The following is a 17,729-nucleotide window of genomic DNA, read 5'->3' as shown; positions in this document are numbered from 1 at the left end:
AGCAAGAGCTAGCTAGACACATTTTAGTGGGCACAAAGAATCACAAAGTCTCAAAATTTGGTGGTTCTGAAAAGTGCAAGGAAGGCATGGGAAGATAAAAAGGGGTAATCTAGATTTGGCTAATTATTTCAAGCCTGATCCTTTATTTGGTTTTCAGAATCTTCTTAAGTGAAGAATCTGATCTAGGATCTGACAGAACACAACCCTTTTGCACTTCTTAACCATTTGGGTTTATTGCTTAAGCTCCCCTATCTCTATATCCAAACATAATTTCACAAAGACAATTATACCATCACTACCCTACCCTTTCACTGAGAGAAACTCTCATACAACTGAGATAACACTTTTTGCTATCTCCGATCAATAACATAATGACATATCGGATAATTTTTCACGTGTCATTATGTTATTGACTAGGGATAGCAAAACAGTGATATCCTTGTTACAAGTAAGATTTTTTTCCTTTCACTTGTTCACTGTTTGTCCTTTGAAGGAAATAAAAAAGAAGTAAAAAAGATTCCTCTGGGATAAAGTTCTGTTTCCATTGAAGAACCTAAAACAGTCTTTTCTTTTGTGGGTATGAGCATGTCCTAGTGCTAGTGGTTTCATTATCATCCCTTTTTTTAAAAAAAATTTCCTTTGCTGGTTTCTATATTTACTCTTGTTAAAAAGATCAAAATGCAAAGAAAGATACTAATTAAAGAATTGAATGTACTTGTCCTATAAGAACCCAACAGTTGTTATCATGAGATGCTCTGTGCTGCAAAGTTGGATACCAATGATGGAAGTTCATGGCTCTCATCTTCAGGGCATAAGTTAACAAAAAAGAAATGCCTACACTGGCCATGGTGGAGCCTAATTGATTTAATACATCTTGTAATAGTTAACAATTTTTGATGATATTATTTTGAGGTACCCTGACAAATGACCACCTACATTATGGGTGATGCCTTGTCTTGGATCTCTTATCTGCAGTACCATCAAGGAAATACCAAATACTACCAAATACCAGGGCCATCAATTCTTTGAGAAATTTGAAGAACAAGGATAAAAGATGTAGGGCATGATGCTTGTTGAACCATCAAACTGGCCATTATGACATAACCTTAACATTTGTCTTTTCATATTGTCCACATATGATGGTCTCTTGATGCCCTCTCTTATTTCTGTGCAGTATGATATGTTCAATCACAACCCTAAAACAAACTTACTCTTATCCCATTACTGTTCTATGGAGGATTTTGTAGCCACCACACCCACGACACGACACGACATTTTTTTTTATAATTAGTGTAGAGTTCGAAAGAGACGTAACGTACATCAACGATTGTCAATCGCTCATTATACGCGCGCGTCATCGAGTAAGAGTTTCTTGTTTATGACAAGGAAATCTTTTACCGATTTCCCACTGATGAGCAAATAGGGCACTTATCAGAACAAAATGGACTTCACATTTGTACATGTGATAATTTTTGTACTGAGTTACACAGATCGTGCAGTATATTATGGTGCACAGAATTGACTTTTTTTTAAATATTTATGACGTGCAGAAGTGAATCAAAATGAAATTCAGAACCAACCATCATTTGTTTAACTGAGAGTTTGCAAAAGATTTGGCAGGGTGTGGTTTGAAGGTACACTAATTGCAACTAAGAGGAGACAAGATAGGGTGGAGTTCATAGTCACATGCAGCATTTCCATTTCATTTCAGTTGGCTTCTAGGATTTGTGGCATAAATATACAGAGAGAAATCTGTGAATGTGAGTTTTCCAAAAACAATAGGTTAACAAGAGAGAAATATACATTGAATTCAACAAGATTGTTCAGTCAAGTCATCTCCAGAGACCAATCAAGAAAAAAGGCAGCTAGCTTTTGTAGGTGGGGAAAGTTTTGAGATGATCATGTGGTGATGGTGGGGTTCCAGTCACACCATGTGGAAATGTGAATCACAAACCATAGCATCTGAACTGGACTGTTTATATACCCTACCACAGAAATCTGAAAACTTTCTTACCAGGCAGTAACAGAAGGATGCAGTCAAAAGCAATTTGATGGGACAATGTGTTTTACAGCAATAAGCTGGAAATTTTACTTGAAGTTGCGCAGACCAATCGATGCACTAGTTAATATTCTACCGCAAAGTGTGCGACAGCTCTTGGGCTTTAAAAGTTTGGCATTAATCTGAACAGGAGTTCTTTGTAACAAAGTACCGACGTGCTTTGATATTGTTGATAATGTGTAGATAACATGTTAGTACGTTTTGTTATTTGAAGGCTTCAAGCTTCAAGCTTTGTTTAGAGATTTTTTTTTTTTTTTTTTTTTTGGGGGTCGATAAGTGAATTCACAGTTAAGCCTTTAAACAGCTGGACAAAAAACAAAAGAGGAACAAATTACGGACCCGTTTCCAGATAGCGTTTTCTATCACGGCTTCACTGTAGCAAGATTTGCTGAGATCGTTTGGAACAAAAAGAGAAAACGCAAAAGCAGGTGTAGCGGCTGTTATACGTTTGCCTCCAAATTCCAAACAAATAGAGGGAGAGAGAGAAACTGTGTCCGTACGACAGTGGAGGAGGGACGATCACAGTTACTCTAACCCTAAAACAAAACCAATCGAAAGATGCCGGAGAAGAATAAGAAGAAGAGGTACGAATTCGAGTACTGCGTGGTTTGCAAGCTGAATCACAACCAAGGCCCGAGCCACAAGTACATACCGGGCCATACCAAGTCCCTCTCTACCTTCCTCTCTCGGTTCCAGGACAAGCTCTCCGACGTCCGCTTCTTTCTCCAAAACCCTACCCCTTTCCGCCCCGAACTCGCCTCTCGCAATCGCCTGTGGTGCGTCTTCTGCGACACCGACATTGACGAGCTAGATAGCTCCTTCGCTTGGTAAGATTTCTATCGCCATGCTTGAATTAGCTTTTCAATTTCTGTTTGTTTGCTGAGAAAACAGAGGAAAATAATGGAACATGTGGAGAATTGCTGTGCAATTTGTATAATTTAGAGCTACAAAATCGTGCATTGTGATATATATGACATTGGCCTTACACTTTATTGGTGTTCTTGATTATCAGTAGTAATGCAATTAATCACCTTGCAAGTGCTGAACATCTGAAGAATTTGAAGCATTTTTTGTGGAAATATGGCGGAGGAATGGATCGACTTGATACATTTAGAATATCGGAAGATGACCTTGCTATGGTATGTTTATATAGTATATATGCTTTCAGTTTCATTCATCATTTATGTCATATGAGGCAGTGGGAGTAAACAGAAGGATTGTAGAATTCTGTGGATTTGTGTTTTCATGTGATTTGTTGAAGAAAGATGGTAGAATAATGAATCTTGTAGTTCCAAAGAAGAGAGTAAACAGAAATTCAAGGCAGTTTTTAGAGTTGAGTCATTAACGTATGGTTATTATCCCTTTGTGGCTGCAGTGGGAGAAGAAGTGCAAATCATTGAAGAATGAAGCTGTGCCCTGCGGGGAAAAATCTCGAGGACCAACGTTTGGACCTTCAAATGATATCCATAATGAACTGAAATATGGAATTATAGATACTTTTGAAAATAATAGTAATTCAAGTTTTTCAAATGGTGTTATGCCTTTACTATTTCATACAAATGAGCATCAGGTATCCCATTCAGGACCCCCTCAAGTTACAAATGTTGGCTGCTTTCCTCAAGACGTGGCTACCTCTTCTTTACACGGGGAAACATGTTCTGGTATATATTCCATAAATTCAAAAGGTTTAACCGGTATGCATGTTCTGTTTATATGATATTTGTATCCCTTTGGTTTGTATTTCATAGAAGTTGCTCCCCTGTAGTTAAAAGGCTTATGCTAGTTTTATGATTTCTGCTGTCTGCTTACATCATGAATCAGTTAGCAGCAGTACCCAACATTCTTTTATTTCTAATGGTAGAAAGTGCTCAGCTGATGGTTATTTCAGTAATGAAAGGGTAAGTTTGGTCATATACACTCTTCACTAAAAGCATCCGTTTCTTGTGGTTGTACTTATATGGTTGTCTGTAACATTGGAAAATTCCAAATGTGTAATTCGTTTGGTGTAGATGAGCGAGGTGTATCAGCATGAAAGAATGACAAAAGGACTGAGCAGTTCTCCGGGTATTAACCTTTGATTTTTTTGATGTTCTTATTCTCCATGCTTCTATTAAGCTGATCATACTGATGCCAAATGTATACATCATTTGAGAAGTGAGCCATCTGTTCTTAGGAATTACAGAAAAATTTATATACATCTGTCTCGACTCAATGGCTTAGCACAGGAGGTTGATAGAGTTATGATTTATTTATTATAGCTGTGCATCCTCATTTAAGGTTCTTTTCTCCAGGTTTTCAGAATCTCACACAAATATCTTCCACGTGTTCTAAAGAGGCTAGTGGAAATGTGCATTCTGGGGCACCTCCTCCTTGGCTTGAAGCAGATGAAGAAATTCAGTTTACTGTTCCACCGAAACCAGCTTCAGGTACCCGTATCTCTCTGTCAAATAAGTCGAGGAAGTCCAAGAAATTGAACCCAAAACGAGTGGGAGCAGCTTGGGCAGAAAGAAGAAAGAGGGAGATGGAGATGGAGAAAAGAGGGGAGATTGTCAAGAGTGACTGTGATGCTAATTGGCTCCCTAATTTTGGTAGAGTGTGGCAATCTGGTAGCCGAAAAGAGTCCAGAAAAGAATTTGAGTTGGAGAAACAAAAATTACCTAAGGTTGAAAGTGAATTTGAGATGCCAATTAAGATACAGCCTTACGTCAGCAAACGGATGGTGAGTTTCATGTTCCCTCTTACTATGTCAGTTTGTTGTAGATTTCAAGATTTTTAAAGCTAGTTATGATAGATGGAAAAATATCTTTATTTAATGTTGTGATACAACATGCATGGTTCTCAATACACGGATGCTATGACAGTCCCATTTGAATTTCACTAGACATGCAGCAAACTGTTGTGAGCTTTCATTTTATTGTTTTTGTAAATAAAATCCATAAAACTTATGCAGACACATTTCAAGAATTATGAAGGCTTAGGCATTTTTAATTGTGTCCCTCTTCATGCAGCGAACAAATGAGAGTGAATGATTGTGCCATGATGGTTATGCAAGTTGATGACAGCTCTGATGACAGACATGTTGGGAGAACCACTGTATATATCTTCAGCTCCGTTGAGTTTGAAGTAGAGATCAAATTGAGCTGGAACTTTTAAGGAAGCCAGGAAGCAAACATGTGAGACTCTGCCCAAAATTGGATGATCAGTTTTTAGGCTGGTGTACAAAATAGAGTTGTAAGTTCAAATGATCATGGCACTCAAATGTATTCAACTTGAATTTTTCTCCATCAAATATATTCAACTTGAAACTTTATCCTCATATCTTATGCATGTGGCAAATGAGATCTTCCTTTGGTGACATCAATGGTTAGATCCATCAATAATTATTTCATGTTGAAACACTGACATTTCAACCAAAAAAGAAAAAGAAAAAGAAAAAAGAATTGACATTGGTAGGCACTGGATATTCGCCCGCAAATAATGATTCTTATTTACAAAGAAAATAAGGAGGAAGAAGTGATGGGAATCTTTTTTACAAGGACTCTGTACCCCAGGAGAAAGAAAAAGAGCTCCTACTCTATTTTTATGGCTGCAATCTCACAATTTGAAATATCTGTTTTTCTGTCTGCCATGTTGAGCTGGTTCAGGAAGAACTGTATGGCATCCGGTTTTCCTACTTTTACCATTGCTCTATTGAAAATATCAATAATGAAAGGAGCTTGTTCTTTCTACTTACACCTCATGGGGGAAAAATAAAAATAATAGTAACAATAGAAGCTATTATATTACTCTATCGTAATGGTTTTGGCAGGGCAAAAATTTGTAGAGTTTGATTGGCCTGTGATCCTAAAGTTCCATAATCTCCCTTTCGAAGAAACTAAGTTCTCATCACACAGAAACTCCCAGGAAAACCACTTCTCAATCATTCGATCTACATCATGCACTACCACATCTGTAATATTCCCATTTCTTGCCATCATACTAGCAGTATAGATTGCTGCCATCCTCCCCGGTTCGTCTGGTGTACTGCCGCTTGGTCCGTCCACCACCACCACATCCCATTTAAGCTCATAAACTTCTTGTGGTAAGTTTTTCAATGCAAGTTGACATTTGGATAGTTGGAGTTTTGAGCTAGGTGCACAATCTGGGTTTTCCCTTGCATGCTTGAGCAGTTTGTAAGCCTCTTTTGCAGGTATCTGGTAGTCCACCTGGTAGACTCTGGTGGTGTTGGAATTAGTCTTCAGTGTGCTTATCTTGTTGTGATCGTCCTCTAGAAAGATGGTGGTGCCACCTGCATTGATTGATGAGAGAGATACATACTGAGGATCAATCCCGAAAATGAGGAGGTTGCAGGGAGCTTTCTGCCTAATGAGATTTGACAGAAGGCGGTATTCCTTTTCCCTGAGGCCGGTGACGTTGGCAGACACCTTTTTTTCTGATGGAAACTTAGAGCATGTGGAGAGAGGAGAACATGCATCTCCAAGAGCAGTAGGAGGCAAGGCAGTCGAGGCAGGAAATGGAGGGGAAGGAGATGAAGTTGTTATTGCAATTCTGAGAAGTCTGAGTACAGAAATGATTGAAAGGATCAAAACAAGGAAAGGGATGAGTTTCTTTCTGCTAAAGTTCATGTTTTTAGATCCTCTGCAGTGCTTGTGCTGATAAGGTTGATCTAGTTGTGCCTTAAGTGACACCGGGGAAGAGAATCGAACTTGAGGAGTTACAGGAGAGCGACAATGAGGCACTTCTGGGGGCATTTTTTGGTGTTTCTCTTTGCTTTCAGGACCTCCACAGCCAGCCACTATCATATCCTCATTGTAGGGAGATGCGGTGGGGCTCTTGATGATGGAAGCTGTTATGCTGAAAGTCTACTTGGTTGTACCTTCTTGTGTGAGGAAGAAGGAAGGCTTTGCTTTTGTTCCAAGCGTTGCTTTTCTTATATCCACGTGTTTGTTTGTTACCTAATGAAATATTGCATTCCGAGATCGATCTGCTATTTGCTTACCTAAGAAAAAGAATAACAACAATAAAGGGTTGGTGTTCCAATAATTTCTTTACAACTTTATAAAGAAAATTATATTTTTAAAATAAAAAAATAAACTAAACTTTCACTGTTGGATTGTTTGGTAGTTATGAGTGAAGTTGAAGAAGGTTAGCTAATGTGTGGTTGCTGGGCCACTTTCAAGCTTCAATCATATGACCTTTTTTGTTAGTTATATAATATTCTCCGTTTGATTGCTGGTTTTGATGGCTAGTAGGCATTGATGTATAAGGTTTTTTCATGCCAAATGATTTGCTGTTTTACAATCCTTTTGGGGCAGCAATTTTTCTTTAGGGAACAATATAATATAATTAAACTCCCCATAAGATATAGGAAACATCCAATGAATCAAATGTGCCCCTCAATTTGGAAAAGTAGTCACAAAAACGAAGCTCAAGGGGATCAAATTTGGTGTTCTTGACCCAGCCCATCAAATTCGAACATTAAACCCTGGTCGGAAACCTAGAAAAGAGGTCGGTCAGGGAATGGGGTTGCTTCGTTTCGGGGTTATATTGTTGAATGTTTTTTCAAAAGAAGAAAACTTTGGTTAAAAGCGGCATATGGATGAGAGAATGAGGTCTCAATTATGGAAAACTAAACAAGTTGATGTATCACAGTTTTACATATGTTCAGGCAAAAAGAAGCATCATAATTTTACAGAACTAAGGCAAAGAAGAGCCCAACCAAATGAGAAGTAAACTAAAATACTATTGCTTTCTCTTTGAGCACAAGTTGCTGTCTGCCTCCATGATCTAGTCAACTCAGAACCTTAAGCATGACCTGAAACTAGATTGGACAAATAAAATAAATCAGTCCCAAATTACACCATATTAATCTAGAAAATCTGTCTTAAAAAAACCAATCATTTAATGGAGTGGGAATATCACCGGCTGACGCAATGGTACAGTACCACTCTATAGACGCAGTGGTCCAGTGCCACAACTCCATTTCTCCATCTAATGACAATCAGCAAAATTACACAAATCAATAAACCCACTAAACATTTAACTAAGAAAAGAAAAAAAAAATTGAAGTTAATGGGATAACAAGTGTGATTAGATTTATAATATCTGAGTAGGCTGTTCTGGTTTTCGTATCCAACTTCTAGATCTTATACAGCAATATCAACAAAGTAAACTCAGCTAAATTCTCAACCAAACCACAAGAATGCAAATTAAAGCCACTAAATTTAAACTTAATTGCATTGAACAGACGGAAATTGAGATGTAATTGAATGAATACCTAAACAGAGCCGACGATGATGTTGTTGATGGGGATGAAGACCAGCTTCACGAAAAACCCAACGAATCCCATTGCTACGAACCCGATGGCTGTACGGATCGCCACCTTCGTGAACTCTGCACCGAAATCAACCATCAAGTACACATAAATTAGAGAATTAAAATCCCCAATTTGTGTTAAAATTTGATCCAGAAAACACATCCGAATGTTATATGTAGATTCTTAATTGGTTACCTTTGCGATCAGGCTTGTGGCACCTCTTCACCAGTCGAGTGCTTTCCTTCGCGAACACTCTGAGAGGATCGACGACTGAGTCTATGGCTTCCATTTTCTCTGAAGACCAAATTCAGAAACAGAGCGAGAGAAGAGAGAGAGAGACAGGAGAAGTGTATGAGAAAGGAAAGGAGTAGTTAGGCGCGTTAGGACTTCTAACTAACAGGCGGATTTTTCAGACCAAAAGAAGAAAAAAAACTAAACAGAGGAATTTATTTATTTTTGTCAACGTTTAGGCATCCTCCAATCCATTTGGTCATATTAAATTTTTCTTCTTTAAAAAGTAACTATTTGATTTTGTCTGACTTAAACCGTTTTTTTCTCCAACTCTTGAGACTCAAAATTAAAAGTCCGTAACTTTATTACATTATTTAAGAATGGTTTAAGTCTAAATTTTTTTTTATGGATAACTTTTCTTCATTTAATCTTTTTAAATAACTTTATAATTTAATTTTTTGAATAATTTGAGCTAAAAAAATTGAAATATGAGAAATGGGTTGATAAGTTTAGAGTGAGTTTTGAGGTTGGATATAAAGCTCAGCCGTTTTTTTTTTAGCGTTAAAATAGCTTGAATTTAATATGAATAGTTGATTTAGGTTATTGTTGGAATTAAAAAAACAAGAGTTGTTTGAATTGTGCCGTTGGTCCAACGACAACATCATCAGCTTCCAACACTTGGTGTGATAGCATCTGCAACACAGTAGTTGCGGGCCTTCCTTGCATGTGGGTTGCGTCATGGCTCAGTGGGCTTCACAAAAAAATAAATTCATGTACAGGCAATAGCTGGACTGGTATTTCGCCCCATTTTTGGGTTTTTCCAAATTTAGTGCCTTATTTTTTTGGGAAATAGCTCTAAATGCCACCCTTTTTATAAATTTTTTTTCCTGTAAATACCACATCTCCCCATTTTTTTGCAACTATCACCTATAAATATATATTTATTGTCAACTTATTCCACACATATCACTTTTCTCTGAAATTAAGTTCTCTCTCTCTCTCTCTCTCTCTCTCTCTCTCTCTCTCTCTCTCTCTCTCTCCATCTAGCTAACTACGCATCTTCTCACGAAGAAGAAGATCAAGAACAACCTACAGAACCCACAGCTTGCCCTCAAAACCCAGTTCTTCCTCATCCAAACCCCAATTTCGTCTCTCTTCGAATCACTTCTGCAACCTAAACAAACCCAACCAAAACCATATTTTTTGAATATGACAACATGTGTTGGCATTAGGTGGCCATTGTTTGAGCATTTTGGTCCAATTTTGGGGGGTTTTGAAGTCTGAATTTACATGCCCTCTTGAAGAGCAGCTTCTCCAGAAAATGAATTGTTGGGAATATGTAAGTTTTGATGTTAAATTGAACTAACTACGCATCTTCTCACAAAGAAGAAGATCAAGAACAACCTACAAAACCCACAGCTTTGCCCTCAAAACCCAGTTCTTCCTCTTCCTCTTTGTTTTCTTTTCTACCCAAATCCAAACCCCAATTTCGTCTCTCTTCGAATCCTTTTTGCAACCTAAACAAAACCATCTTTTTTGAATATGACAGCATGTGTTGGCATTAGGTGACCATTGTTTGAGCATTTTGGTCCAATTTTGGGGGTTTTGAAGTCTAGGTTTACATGCCTTCTTTAAGAATAGCAATCGTATTGTGATTTTATTGCGGTTGTATTGTAGTCGTATTGCTTTTGTATTGCTGTTATATTGATTTTTTGTTGTTGGTGTTTTATTGATACGCCTCTGTAATTTAATAGGAATATATGTTGATATCATTTTTCTTTATCTGCTTGTGATTTGAGTAGGAGTTGAGATTATTCTTGGCTGAAGTATTATTTACGATCTCTCTCTTTCTCTCTCTCTCTGCTCTTTGTGTTTTTCTCAACATTATGTGTTAATTTAATGTCTGGCATTGTTTTGGAACCATAATCATTGTCAATCTCATTGTTTCTTTAAAAGATTGCTGTGAAATTGTTAATTCATTTTCTTCTCTCCTTTGTTTTAAGATATTTTTGTTTGGAGAAAAAGAACTCTGTTTTTGTAATCTAAAAGACTAGGTATCTATGTCCCACATCTTGGGACTAATTGAATGTGCTTTTTGATATTGAAAGGAAGCTGGCATCTTTGGTTGAAAAAATGAAGGTGTTACTGCTGAAGTAATTTATACTTGATTTCAATTTGCCTATAAAACTTGTTGACTGGTGCTCAACAAGTTGGGTTTTTGTAGCTTGAGTTGGCGTATAATTTAGGTTCGTTTTTTGCATGTGAGTGGTTTAATTGATTGGATCTTCTACCTGTATGTTTGTCAAATCTTAATCATGTTTCTGAGATGAGTTGTGCAGTAGTGTTGGTTGAAAATTAATATGTTATTTATTCATTGAAAGCATATTGTTTCCCGATGGTGAGTACTTGACCAAATTATAATTTGCTGCAATTTTGTCTTGACAATTTATGTTTCTCTCTCCGTGTCTTTTGAAATTGCACAAGGAAAAAGCCACACCCAACTCGTTTCCCTGTAAATAACAAATTTGAGGTTAACAATTACACAATGTGTTTTTGCTGGTTTGTGCAGACACTGATGTGCAAGTCATACACTAGCATTGGAGACCATTTTGTGCATAATGTAATGTGTAGACAATGAGTTCTTTGAGAGGCCTTTTGAAGAGAAAAACAAAGCTTATATTATGAAAATGCTAAGCAAACTTGCAGCAAACTATACACATCATTGATTATAGTTGTTATTACGCCCCAAGAATTAGTAAGGACATAAGATATCATGTATTCTTCTTGTGGAGCCGTATGTTTCTAATATTTGTGTAATGTACTTGATATTATTTTTGAGGTCATTATTATAATGATATGAAAATTTCATATATGGTAATTATTTTTCATGTACTATTTATTATATGTAGCAACTGAATATTGTAATAGTTCAACAATTAGAACAATATATAATATGGGAAAGAGAGTACAAAGATATTCATACGGTACTTGTTTATTGCCATTTTATTGCTTTTGCATTGGTTGTCTATTGCCGCTTTATTGCTTGTTTATTGCTTGTTTATTTCTTTCATATTGCTTTTGTATTGCATGTCTATTGCATGACATTATATTGGAGTGGAAGCAACTATGGATATCGTCAAAATTAACCATTCTTACATTATCGTCTTTTATGTTTCAAAACTGTCGTATACGTGACTGCCGCATCTTGCTCAAGACCCCAAAGTTTTCAAGTAAATTGAATTAAAATTTCATTTAATGGTATCAAAATAATTTCATGGTCTCCGATACAATAATATTCAATACAAGTTTTTTATTTCACGTAATCTTAAAAAATGACCAAGTATCTCAAGAATTAACAAATTAAAAACAAAAATCTCCTATTTAATTGTTGAATTTATATGAAGCATCATCCCTTTTACTCTTGCAACTGCTCAAGCCTAGTCCCCCTTCAAAAGTCATGATCCAAAATCCACTAGCTGACTAGTCTCTCTAATCTACCAAAATATTTCATTCATTTATAGAATGTAAGATAAACAAACCGAAAAACATGAAGCTCTCGAAGGCAAATATTTCATTCATTGATATAATCTAAGATATTTAATGAGTATGCTTCCATACAAAGTCATCAATTATTTTCATCAAATGCAGAATGACATGTCAACCATTGTGTTTTCACCCCACAAATTTGCTAATTTGAAGCACAATGACATCTTCTAAATATATACTCTAGCTATGTTCAACTATATGTCTGTTATGTATAAGCTTTTCATAATTTCTTGTCATTTAAAAACTTTTGTTGGTATTGAACTTAAGACACCAATGAAAACATTTTGAGGCAGTTGAGTACGTACAACAGAGCAAACTATCACAATTGAAGAATACCTCTTACCCAAGATGTGTGACATAGATACACTGCTGGCATACAAGACTTTTCAAATTTTAGACAGCCAAAGTTTAAGTGCAAAAGTAGTAAATTAACATACATAAAGTCTGGATCTTGTTGATCAGAAAACACTCACCATGAGTACCTAGTCCTTTAGATTGCAAAAACATAGTTCATTTTTTCCAAACAAAAATATCTTAAAACAAAGGAAAGAAGAAAATGAAGTAACAATTTTACAGCAATCTTTTAAAGAAACAATCAGATTGACAATGATTATGGTTCCAAAACAATGCCAGACATTAAATTAACACACAAATGTTGAGAAAAATACAAAGAGCATAGAGAGAGAGAGAGAGAAAGAGAGAGATCGTAAATAATACTTCAGCCAAGAATAATCTCAACTTCTATTCAAATCATAAGCAGATAAAGAAAAATGATATCAACATATATTCCTATTAAATTACAGTAACATATCAATAAAACACCAACAAAAAAAATCAATATAACAGCAATACAAAAGCAATATGACTACAATACAACCGCAATAAAATCACAATACGATTGCTGTTCTTGAAGTGGGCATGTAAACCCAGACTTCAAAACCCCCCAAAATTAGACCAAAATGCTCAAACAATGGCCACCTAATGCCAACGCATGCTGTCATATTTAGAAAAGATGGTTTTTGGGTTTGTTTAGGTTGCAAAAGGGATTCGAAGAGAGACGAAATTGAGGTTTGGATTTGGGTAGAAAAGAAAACAAAGAGGAAGAGGAAGAACTGGGTTTTGAGGGCAAAGCTGTGGGTTTTTTAGGTTGTTTTTGATCTTCTTCTTCGTGAGAAGATGCGTAGTTAGTTCAATTTAACATCAAAACTTACATATGCCCAACAATTCATTTTCTGGAGAAGCTGTTCTTGAAGAGGGCATGTAAACCCAAACTTCAAAACCCCCCAAAATTGGACCAAAAATACTCAAACAATGGCCACCTAATGCCAACACATGCTGTCATATTCAGAAAATATGGTTTTGTTTGGGTTTGTTTAGGTTGCAGAAGTGATTCGAAGAGAGACGAAATTGGGGTTTGGATTTGGGTAGAGAAAAAAACAGAGAGGAAGAGGAAGAACTGGGTTTAGAGGGCAAAGCTGTGGGTTCTGTAGGTTGTTCTTGATCTTCTTCTTCGTGAGAAGATGCGTAGTTAGCTAGATGGAGAGAGAGAGAGAGAGAGAGAGAGAGAGAGAGAGAGAGAGAGAGAGAACTTAATTTTAGAGAAAAATGATATGTGTGGAATAAGTTGACAACAAATATATATTTATAGGTGATAGTTGCAAAAAAATTGGGGAGAGGTGGTATTTTCAAAAAAAAATAATATAAAAAGGGTGGCATTTAGAGCTATTTCCCTATTTTTTTGGGTTAGGAGATGAATTGGGCTAAAATTTAAGATTTTTTTACTTTTGCTTGTTGGGTTGGAGATGGCTTTAGGAAGGGGAGAGGGAAAACTCACACACACAAGACCACTTAGAAGAATACCAAAGTTGTGGAACAATCCAATTAACACCCAATTGGTATTTATTTATTTATGTTTGGGTGACTATAAAAAACAAGTCCGTTAAACCTTTTTATTATTTTCTGGCCAAAGAAAAACCCATTTTGTCATTGGTATGTGTATTTTTATGAATTTATTTCCGTTTTATCTTACAATAAATTTTGATTTAAAAAATTATTTGCCCAGATGTCAATGGAATGATAGAGCAGAGTAGCCCTAATGCTAATGGTAAGAGTGAGTGGAAAATTGAATTCGGATTAAGCCAAATCAAGATTCTGATTCCCTTCCATTCTAATAAAGCAAAAGTATTTCATCATATTTTCAGAGTTTTAAACAATTTCAAAAAGAAATATTAAAATTATGTGGAAAAGATAACAAATTATTATATTTAGATAGATGGCTGGCTGTGAAAATAAAGAACTAATATTCCCACGTGTATTATATAGTTTAAGGCCTTGGTTTTCTAAAACTTGGTGACACTAGTGACTCAAAATCCATGTTTATCAGGGAGGGTTTGGTCATTGGTGGCGATTAAGAGCACCAACATTCAGAAGTTCCATAAGCAACCAAAAAGAAAGAAGAGGGAAAAGAAATCACAAAACACACTAAAAACTACCAGGTTTGATTAATATGAAATGACCACAATCATTCCAGTTAGCAACACAAGGACCTAAATTATAAAGACTGCACATTCAATATTAAACACAGCAGTGATTTTCCAACTGCTCTTGATCAATTGTCTTAACAGGTCTAAGTCATCCTCATAAGAAAAAAAAAATATTAATTCAAGCAATCAAAAATCATCTGCAAAGCTCAATATCTTTCCTTCGCGCCACGCGGCATGTCATCAGCAAATTAATCTCTTTAACTACATAGAAAAATTGAGAAAAAAACAAGTTGGAATTAGTAACTATTTGGAGTTACAACTTAGGCATACTACTAAAAGTTCAATAATATACATTCAATTAGTAAGGTCACCTTTACTAAAGCACCCAAGGAACTAAATTCCCTTTGCAGCATCATACTTCTAATACAGCTAAGGAAATTTCACAACAAAATCCCAGAACAGTTGCCAAAATTAAGCTTGTCGCAATTGAACTAGCATTTTTAACCATTGCATCGAAATACAAGCATTTTAATGCATACTTACTTTAAATACATCAACAACAACAAAAAAGCACCCCATTTGGAAGATAAAGTTAATTCATCATGGAAACACAAAACCGTTTAATTTCAATTTTTTGCCCTGCAAAGTGCTCCTCTAAGTGATTGATAAAAAGAAAACATGAAATGAATTCTACAAACAAGAGTATTATAAATATGTGCCACGTGCCACAACAAGAAAATCCAAAAACCCTCTTCACCTAGAGGGGATGCAGAGAACAAAAGAAAACTTCATGGCTCTCATGGGAATCAATTTCTACTAACAATACAAACAGGTCCATGCTACCAGCAACTGATCGTGTTAAACACAAGCAGTTTCAAGTCACAACCATGAAATCTCTTGGTGCATTCTCCCACGAAAACTATAAATCACAGCCCTAAAATCAATTAAACCAATTTTCTTGCGTTATGTGAAGACCAAGTGGAATCACCTTGATCTTCTCTTCCCCAGACAAGCATACGTATAAACCACCATGCGATTGAATTCCATAAAAGCACAGTAATACACTTGGCTTGTAAGAGTTGGATGCAAAAGGCTGAGTCAAGTTTCACGTTGATCAATTTGAATAACCTAATAAACAAAAGTGGCTTCCTTTTACCCTAATGAAATTGCCCCTGAAATTAATATCCAGATTTTTGCATGCATCTAGGATTTCCATTTTCCTTTAGTGCAGGAAGCATCGAGGCGGCCCACACTATAAACAATGAAAACTCACAAGCAGGTGCAAGAGAAACAGAAATATTTCAAGTTTACAGATTCAAAAGCCAAAAGGCCTCCTTGGGAATGAACAACATTTATGCACCCAAAAGCTAAAAACTTTAGCTCCTTGAAACGAATTCCATTAGCACTATTTGAGAAAGAAACCATTGGATTCAAAAATCACAAATGAAGGTCCACATTTTACCTAATCAGCCTAATAAGAACAAAAAACCACCTACAAGAAGGTAATTTATCAGAGAAGCATCAAATTGCCACAAACCCAATAACTAAACTCACGGAAATCTCAATTAAATAAACCAGCAATACCCGCATCAAGAATAATCAAATCATACCATAAAGAACACACATTTTGATAGACACATACATTACCTTTGACCGTCAAGGTTGCCCTGTCCACTGCTGCCACCACTCCCATACGACCCATCATCCGCCGCTGTCTGCCACACCGACTGCCACGCCTGAGACGGCGGCTGCACTCCATAAACTGCAGCGGGGTCCACCGCCGGCCTCCCAATCATCATCCCCCCGGGCCCACCAGCCGGCTGACCCATCGGCGGATAGTAGTACGGCACACCACTTGCCGTGGCTCCCACCATCCCCCCGAGCCCCACCGCCTCGTCCTTGATCTCGTCTCGGGGCACAATATCCACCAAGAAATCGAATATATCGGTCCTGGTAATCGCGGCGGCAATGTCGTTTTTCTGCAAAGTACGTCGCTTGTTCTCCTCGGCGTGGAGCCAAGAGCGGATTGTGAGCTCGAGGATGAACAGCTCGCAGGCCTTGGCGAAGAGAACGGGGGCCTCGGCCGATATCATGCGGACGTCCTCATCCGCCTTCATGATCTTCTTGATGCGAGCCAATGGGAGCTGGTGGTTCTTAAAGTCGTTGACTTGTTCAATGTCGTGGCGCTGGTAGGTCCAGAACATCTGCAGCTGCTGCTGCTGCTGCTGGAGGAGATGATGAAATGGAGGGGCAGGGACTGAAGATTGGGTTGGTGGGTAGGAGGATTGAGCTTGCTGTTGTTGCTGGGTGGGGTTGGGGGTGGTGGTGGTGGTGGTGGTGTTGGGGTTGGTGTCCATTGGTGGGTGTGGCTTGAGCTTTTGATGGGGTGGGCTGATGAGGAAGAATAGCCAAATGGGTGTTTGTGAGTTTTGGTTTTGGTTTTGGTTTTGGTTTTTGGGGTGAGGGGGAAGGAAGGGGGTTTGATTTGATCAGAGGGATGTGTTGAGATTTGATTTTCAGGGATTTTTGTGGTGGGATTTCAAGGGTTGGAGATGGATATGAGGGGATCGCGAGATAGAGAGAGAGTGAGAGAGAGAAAGACAGGAAGACAGGGATGTGATACAATACAGCCTTGCAGATTCTTTTTTATTGGGGCTTGTTTTTTGTCTTCGAATAGGCTTGCACCACCTTGATATAAGAGAATAGGTTAACCAATATAATTATAGGTTACCTGAAAATTCTTAAAATAAGTTGCTATTAGGATGTTACGCGGTACACATATATGGAATGAATACAATTCAAACGCAAGACGAATTATATGAATGAAGAAGGAAAATATAAAGTAAATGGCTTGCATTTTCGTTTAATTATCTTCAAAAGTACATGATTATGTGAAGTGCCTCCCATACTATAAAAATTAAATAAATATTTGTGTGTGACGAAGGAATGCAATACGAATGTCGTTCGCATAGGCGTTGCATTACTTCTACGAGATCTTCCATGCATGAGAGTTTTCCTAATATTCGTGTGGAAATGAACACGTCGCAGTCGTTTATAAGAGTACCATATTCATGAGAGAAAGAAAAAATCAAAA

At 37.1% G+C, this 17,729-nt stretch overlaps 4 protein-coding genes across 10 annotated transcripts; 1 reads left to right on the top strand and 3 right to left on the bottom strand.

Annotated features, from left to right (window-relative positions):
- Nucleotides 2,179–7,102, top strand: LOC18775886 (TITAN-like protein). 3 transcript variants are annotated; one of them, XM_020563758.1, is made up of 8 exons: nt 2,180–2,886; nt 3,072–3,198; nt 3,435–3,753; nt 3,881–3,957; nt 4,069–4,123; nt 4,351–4,778; nt 5,068–6,140; nt 6,249–7,102. In XM_020563758.1, the coding sequence occupies exons 1-7, from the start codon at nt 2,618–2,620 to the stop codon at nt 5,086–5,088; spliced, it is 1,296 nt and encodes a 431-aa protein (XP_020419347.1). In that variant the 5' UTR covers nt 2,180–2,617; the 3' UTR covers nt 5,089–6,140; nt 6,249–7,102. The 3 variants fall into 3 exon arrangements, with proteins under 3 accessions (XP_020419348.1, XP_020419347.1, XP_020419349.1); XM_020563759.1 differs by lacking the exon at nt 6,249–7,102 and having other exon boundaries at nt 2,179–2,886; nt 3,075–3,198; nt 5,068–5,375; XM_020563760.1 differs by lacking the exon at nt 6,249–7,102 and having other exon boundaries at nt 2,181–2,886; nt 3,435–3,720; nt 5,068–5,375.
- Nucleotides 5,523–7,087, bottom strand: LOC18776655 (glucuronoxylan 4-O-methyltransferase 1). Its single transcript, XM_007208948.2, has one exon. It carries the CDS (start codon nt 6,859–6,861, stop codon nt 5,842–5,844), a length of 1,020 nt encoding a protein of 339 aa, XP_007209010.2. The 5' UTR covers nt 6,862–7,087; the 3' UTR covers nt 5,523–5,841.
- On the bottom strand, nt 7,658–8,801 carry LOC18776397 (protein transport protein Sec61 subunit gamma). Of its 4 annotated transcripts, none has more exons than XM_007209765.2 (4): nt 8,571–8,798; nt 8,337–8,452; nt 7,982–8,050; nt 7,658–7,874 (listed from the first exon to the last, which is right to left on the bottom strand). In XM_007209765.2, the coding sequence occupies exons 1-2, from the start codon at nt 8,662–8,664 to the stop codon at nt 8,337–8,339; spliced, it is 210 nt and encodes a 69-aa protein (XP_007209827.1). In that variant the 5' UTR covers nt 8,665–8,798; the 3' UTR covers nt 7,658–7,874; nt 7,982–8,050. The 4 variants fall into 4 exon arrangements, with proteins under 4 accessions (XP_007209827.1, XP_007209828.1, XP_020419777.1 ...); XM_007209766.2 differs by having other exon boundaries at nt 7,658–7,880; nt 8,571–8,797; XM_020564188.1 differs by lacking the exon at nt 7,982–8,050 and having other exon boundaries at nt 7,658–7,880; nt 8,571–8,801.
- On the bottom strand, nt 14,622–17,404 carry LOC18777035 (nuclear transcription factor Y subunit C-1). 2 transcript variants are annotated; one of them, XM_020564552.1, is made up of 2 exons: nt 16,278–17,404; nt 14,622–14,896 (listed from the first exon to the last, which is right to left on the bottom strand). In XM_020564552.1, the coding sequence occupies exon 1, from the start codon at nt 16,990–16,992 to the stop codon at nt 16,279–16,281; it is 714 nt and encodes a 237-aa protein (XP_020420141.1). In that variant the 5' UTR covers nt 16,993–17,404; the 3' UTR covers nt 14,622–14,896; nt 16,278. The 2 variants fall into 2 exon arrangements, with proteins under 2 accessions (XP_020420141.1, XP_007209544.1); XM_007209482.2 differs by having other exon boundaries at nt 16,283–17,401.

Source organism: Prunus persica, chromosome G5, assembly GCF_000346465.2.
Source record: "Prunus persica cultivar Lovell chromosome G5, Prunus_persica_NCBIv2, whole genome shotgun sequence".
Taxonomy (NCBI): Eukaryota; Viridiplantae; Streptophyta; class Magnoliopsida; order Rosales; family Rosaceae; genus Prunus; species Prunus persica.
The sequence above is the reverse complement of the archived record's forward strand: the minus strand, read 5'-3'. Positions and strand labels throughout refer to the sequence as shown.